The 6068-nt window shown below is 52.1% G+C and overlaps 1 protein-coding gene across 1 annotated transcript; it reads left to right on the top strand.

Annotated features, from left to right (window-relative positions):
• The first annotated feature begins 1142 nt into the window (after nt 1-1142).
• PRLHR (prolactin releasing hormone receptor) lies at nt 1143-4159 on the top strand. The gene is made up of 2 exons (XM_015148292.3): nt 1143-1332; nt 1598-4159. Exon 2 carries the CDS (start codon nt 1604-1606, stop codon nt 2714-2716), a length of 1113 nt encoding a protein of 370 aa, XP_015003778.3. The 5' UTR covers nt 1143-1332; nt 1598-1603; the 3' UTR covers nt 2717-4159.
• The last annotated feature ends 1909 nt before the right edge of the window (nt 4160-6068 follow it).

Here is a 6068-nt window from a genome sequence, read left to right as displayed (position 1 = left end):
CTTCTCAAATGTTTGTTACTTTTGTTGCCCTAGCTGAAATCTGCAATTACCAGTATTTTTTTAAAATCCTAAAATGAAGTGAAGAGGCCTGTGGGTGTTCATTCAAGGAGGGAGAGGGTCGAGTCCCAGTCCAGGAACTACTCTGTGCTGGGAGAAACAGGCAGTACGGCACAGGTCGCGGTAGCCGAGAAAGAAAGCGAGAGAAAGGGTGAGCCGGGGAGTCGCTGGGCCAGACACTGAAGTGTGCCTGTGTAGAATAACTGGCAGGAGGGCTGCATTTTCTGACCCCAGGAGGTAAAAGACGACGCCGTACTTGGCACTGAGTGCGGTGACCCGCAAGAGGAGCAAAAGTCATGACCCTCCGACCCCCAAGCCCCCGACTCAGCTGCCTCCACTCCACCCTACTCTTCTCAGACCCAGTCCAGAAAGCAGGCGGCGAGGCAGCTCTGAACCGGGCAAGGTTACTTCTCCAAATACCTCGGATCCAGAGAGGGGCAGGAATTCTCTAATCGTTGTCCCCTGCCCCTCCCTACAGCATCCGCCCGAGGCGCGGCAGAGCCAGCGGGAGCTGTCCGTGGTGCTGACTTCTGCCGTTGGTTTGGCCGGACCCGCCGCCCGCTGAGCGCGCTGCAGCCAAACAGGGGGCTCGTGTGGAGGGGGCGCGGGAGGCTGAGGGTCCTCAGGTCCGCGACCAGCGCCAGGCTTTGCTGTTAAATCCCAGCCCGAGCCCTCTAGCGTCTCTGCCTTCCGCAACCTGGCCGCTAGGCAGGACCCAGCGCTTAAGAACGGGTCAGTCGTGCCTCTCTCAAGCCCCCAGCTGCACTGTAATCTCCCACCGCTACTTCCTCCCCTGCTCCTTCCCTCCTAAGACTGCACCGGGTCCTCCCGATAGCCTGACGCTTCGCGCCTCTCCTCTGCCCTCCTCCACTGCGCGCTCCTCCGGAGCGTGACCCTCCAGGGGCCGTGCAAGCTCCTGCAGTCGAGATTCGTCCTCCTCGCTGCTCTGGCCAGGTTTGCCGGCCCCTCCTCCCGTTTCGGATTCCATCCTCCCCACACTGTCCTCTTCACTAGTTCTCTAAGCACCGAGCAGGGCAGAGCGCGCTCCACCCCCATTTTCCATACATGGGAGCTGGAGTGGGGGGCGGAGCTGAGGGGAGGCGCTCCCAGTCCCCCTCAGAAGCTGCTAGCCCACTGGGAACATTTGGATCCGTTCAGCTCCCGTGGAGAAGAGAGACCGGATCACCGACGTGGGCAGAGGACTGCCGGGGGCCAGCAGAAATTCTGCCCCTTCTTCCCGCGAGCGCTTTCCCGCCCTCCAAACCCCACTCCCAGGTAGGATCGCGCTCCTGGGTTTGCCTGCGTGGACTGCGAGGACCGTAAATAGAGGCGGAAGCGTTTAAATAAGCCGTGTGTTCTAACCGTGCTTAGGTTTATTTTACAGGGGTGGGAGGACAGCCCTTTTTGTTACTTTTGCTGTTGTTCTGTGGCCGGTTATTCCCAAGGGAGGACTCGGGCGATGGGGGAGGGGCGCGGCTGGTGTAAGAGGTCGGATGGAGAATGGGAAGGGAAGTGACGGACTTTGATTACCTTCGAACAGGTGGCCATGGCCTCATCGCCCACTCGGGGCCCCAGGGTTTCTGACTTATTTTCTGGGCTGCCGCCGGCGGTCACAACTCCCGCCAACCAGAGCGCAGAGGCCTCGGCAGGCAACGGGTCGGTGGCTGGCGCGGACGCTCCGGCCGTCACGCCCTTCCAGAGCCTGCAGCTGGTGCATCAGCTGAAGGGGCTGATCGTGCTGCTCTACAGCGTCGTTGTGGTCGTGGGGCTGGTGGGCAACTGCCTGCTGGTGCTGGTGATCGCGCGGGTGCGCCGGCTGCACAACGTGACCAACTTCCTCATCGGTAACCTCGCCTTGTCCGACGTGCTCATGTGCGCCGCCTGCGTGCCGCTCACGCTGGCCTACGCCTTCGAGCCACGCGGCTGGGTGTTCGGCGGCGGCCTGTGCCACCTGGTCTTCTTCCTGCAGCCGGTCACCGTCTACGTGTCGGTGTTCACGCTCACCACCATTGCAGTGGACCGCTACGTCGTGCTGGTGCACCCGCTGCGGCGGCGCATCTCGCTGCGCCTCAGCGCGTACGCGGTGCTGGCCATCTGGGCGCTGTCCGCGGTGCTGGCGCTGCCTGCTGCCATGCACACTTATCACGTGGAGCTCAAGCCACACGACGTGCGCCTCTGCGAGGAGTTCTGGGGTTCCCAGGAGCGCCAGCGCCAGCTCTACGCCTGGGGGCTGCTGCTGGTCACCTATCTGCTCCCTCTGCTGGTCATCCTCCTGTCTTACGTCCGGGTGTCCGTGAAGCTCCGCAACCGCGTGGTGCCCGGCTGCGTGACCCAGAGCCAGGCCGACTGGCACCGCGCGCGGCGCCGGCGCACCTTCTGCTTGCTGGTAGTGGTCGTGGTGGTGTTCGCCGTCTGCTGGCTGCCGCTACACGTCTTCAACCTGCTGCGGGACCTCGACCCGCGCGCCATCGACCCCTACGCGTTTGGGCTGGTGCAGCTGCTCTGCCACTGGCTCGCCATGAGCTCGGCCTGCTACAACCCCTTCATCTACGCCTGGCTGCACGACAGCTTCCGCGAGGAGCTGCGCAAACTGTTGCTCGCTTGGCCACGCAAGATCGCGCCCCATGGCCAGAATATGACCGTCAGCGTGGTCATCTGATGCCACTTAGCCAGGCCTTGGTCAAGGAGCTGCATTTCCACTGGCCTCCGAGGGCACCACTCGAGGTCAACCTGGAGAGCTTATTCTCAGCACCAGAGCTAGCAAAGCCAACAGAGGGCAACATTTCCAGCCCAGCCCTCTTGTCCGGCTGTCTGTCTTGTCCTTGTGTCTTTGTAAAATGTTAAGTGGGCTTTGGTGAGAGTCTTGCTCTTTGCTTGGGGGTAAGCCAGAGAGAGGGAAGAGGATTTATTATTTCTTCTTTATGCCCTTGAAGGACAAACAAAAACTTTTTCTCCATGTTCAGAAAAGTATTTCAGAACCATGATTGCCTTCCTGGCATCCCCTCCTCCTGCTCATTGGTGAAATGCACAGTGTGAATGGGATTTAAAAGAAATGCATTGGGCTTGGTAAAGATTTTCAGTTTGCCTTCAGAAAAGGACTCAGCTGAGAGGATCCTGATATTGCTTAGTGCATTTGAACCCTTGCATTTCTAGAATTTCAGGTAAATATGTATTAGAAATCTATGTCTAGGATTTCAGCATTTCCTGAATAAGACCTTTATATGCCCAAAGGGTCCTTTTAAAACCACTTGAGTTTATAGTACAAAAACACCTACAAGCTCCCTTTAGAAAGGTCTTGCTTTTGTTTCTCCCCTTTCCTCCCCAACTACTATCTAAAAATTTTGAGACGAATTAGTCAATGAAGAGATAGATAAAAACAGATAAAGAGGAAAAGGTCCAATTCACTTAAGAGGGCATTTAATTGTACATAAGGGCAGACATCCTCTGTGTATGTGTGTTTGTGTATGTGTGTGTACACATTCAGTGTTTGCCACAAAGTGGGCACTCAAATATTTGGTTTTCTGAATACTCAATGTAAACTGTGTGGCATGGCATTCTCTTGCAGTCTCTAATTGCTCACTTGCAACAGATCAACAGCTGTCATCTGACTGCTCAGCACCTGCTCTGTAGTGATTCTTGGAACATGATCAACCCAGAAATCAAGAACCAGCAGAAGTTTACTTAAGGACAGAACAGAAGAATAAGCTACCATCCACATGCTGTGTAGATCAAACACTAATTACTTCCAGGGTTAAGGGAACAGGTGAAGACTGTGGAGCATGATACCAGGCTGATAATCATCACCTTAACCTCCTGTGAGTTCTGTAAATGAGGACAAGTGCCTTGGGACAAGGGTCTCCACACTGTTGGAACAGCAACTTGGGCAGTGAGGACAGGAGTCTTGGGAAATGATACATAATATCCAGCTGTCACATCAGCCTCTGTGTTCCCAGTAACTCAGTCACCATCCATAAGGTTCAACTACTTTCCCAACTCACTGAACACAAGAATCACTGTTTCCCTCCTCCTGCTTCTCTTATTCTCAGAAATAAGCTCATTCCTTCATTAAAATGTGCACTAAAAGGAAAGAGGGATGATACGGGAATGACAAGTGTTTAGTCCTATTACATTCATGTCAATAACCATGGTGGGAGTGGGAGTGATCACGGTTGGGCTGGTTAGCATAGGATTCTTTAGTAGTTACTGGGCTAGACTTTTTGCACACAATAAAGGGTAGGAAAGGCTAGTTTGGGAGAAAGGAAAAGGCAGGCAAAGATGGTATGGAGGCTATCTCTGGCAATGGTGCTAAATGAACTTGAGCTTCATCCATGGATTGGAGAACAAAGAACCTGTGTGCTAACACTGCAGCCCACCCTGCCCCAGATGAGTTCATCTCCCAGGCATCCTGAGGATAGCTTCTCTGCTTCTAGCAGCTCTATTACTTGGGAGGCTCAGGGCCAGACATTTCCCATTCCCTTTGATTCCTTTGATGGTCATGTGTGGAGAGTGTAGGTGGTAGGGGGAAGGAGAGGGATTATTTGGGGAGGGATCTGATTCATTGTGGGCTCTTTGTTGGAAGGTTTGAATCACTGGTTCTCAGCCCTGGCTACTCCTAGAATCACCTGGGGAACTTTTTTTTTTTAAATTGATGTCTGGGCCCTCCTCCTAAGAGTCTAATTGATTTGAGATGGTGCCTGGACACTAGCATTTTCCAAAGCACTTCAGGGGATTTTAATGTGAAGCCAAAATTAAGCACCTTAAGAATTATCCTTTCTAGGCCCGGGAGTGGTGGCTCAGACCTGTAATCCCAGCACTTTGGGAGACCAAGGCAGGCAGATCACGAGGTCAGGAGTTTGAGACCAGCCTGACCAACATGGTGAAACCCCATCTCTACTAAAAATACAAAAATTAGCCGGGTGTGGCGGTGCACACCTGTAATCCCAGCTACTCAGGAGGCTGAGGCTGGAGGATTTCTTGAACCTGGGGAGGAAGAGTTGCAGTGAGCTGAGATTGTGCCACTGTACTCCAACCTGGGTGACAGAGCAAGACTTGGTCTCGGGGTTGGGTGGGGGTGGGGGTGGGGGTGGGGGTGGGGGTGGGGAAATATCCTCTTTCTAATGAATCTTAGAAACGTCCGAATAAAGCTTTAGTTGCACCTGTGAAAGGTGTTAATAATTTGGAGTTGAATTGGATGGTGTTACATGTCATACTTAGAGAATACTCTTTTAGTCTTCAGACAATACCTGCTCAATCAGAGGCAAATTATTGAAATCCAAATATATAGGGATTCATTCAACAGTTTACTTACTTATTTCTTTTGTATCAGTCCAATCAAGTCAGAAGGAATGTCATCATTCAACCTTAGTTCAATTGTATTATAAATTTACATACCATGGCCTGGTACCATGGCTCACATCTGTAATTCCAAAACTTTGGGAGGCTGAAGGGGGAGAATTGCTTGCACCCAGGAGTTCAAGACCAGTCTGGGAAATACGGCAAAACTCCATCTCTACAAAAAATAGCTGGACATGATGGTGCACACCTGCGGTCCCAGCTACTTGGGACGCCAAGGCAGGAGGATCACTGTAGCCTGGGAGGATTACTAGGCTGCAGTGAGCTGTCATTACACCACTGACTCCAGTCTCAGTGACAGAGCAAAACCTAGTCTCAAACAAACAAAAAACCAAAAATAATTTACATAGCATGAATTATTTTGAATCCTGGTTGTCAGGGTGTTAGAAAAAGTGCTCCCTGATTAAGTTTATATCAACTATGAAGAACAAGCATCTCCATTAACTACTGGAAAAGTTGCCACTGGTTTCTGTCATGCCTACAACTTAAGTTTGAAACACTTACATGGACTTTATAAACAGTCTAAAGAGGTTGGAGAATTAGGTTGTGCTTATAAACATCTTTATATATTATGAAAACTGGCAACTGAACAGCAATTCTCACATCTGGTATCTGTTTTGGACTAGTTTATAAATCAAACCAAATTTCAAAAAAATCAG

The sequence above is a fragment of the Macaca mulatta genome, chromosome 9 (assembly GCF_049350105.2).
Source record: "Macaca mulatta isolate MMU2019108-1 chromosome 9, T2T-MMU8v2.0, whole genome shotgun sequence".
NCBI classification, from domain to species: domain Eukaryota; kingdom Metazoa; phylum Chordata; class Mammalia; order Primates; family Cercopithecidae; genus Macaca; species Macaca mulatta.
The sequence above is the reverse complement of the archived record's forward strand: the minus strand, read 5'-3'. Positions and strand labels throughout refer to the sequence as shown.

Coding starts and splice junctions, on each gene's coding strand:
- PRLHR (XM_015148292.3), top strand. CDS start 1,604: ATGGCCTCATCGCCCACTCGGGGCCCCAGGGTTTCTGACTTATTTTCT.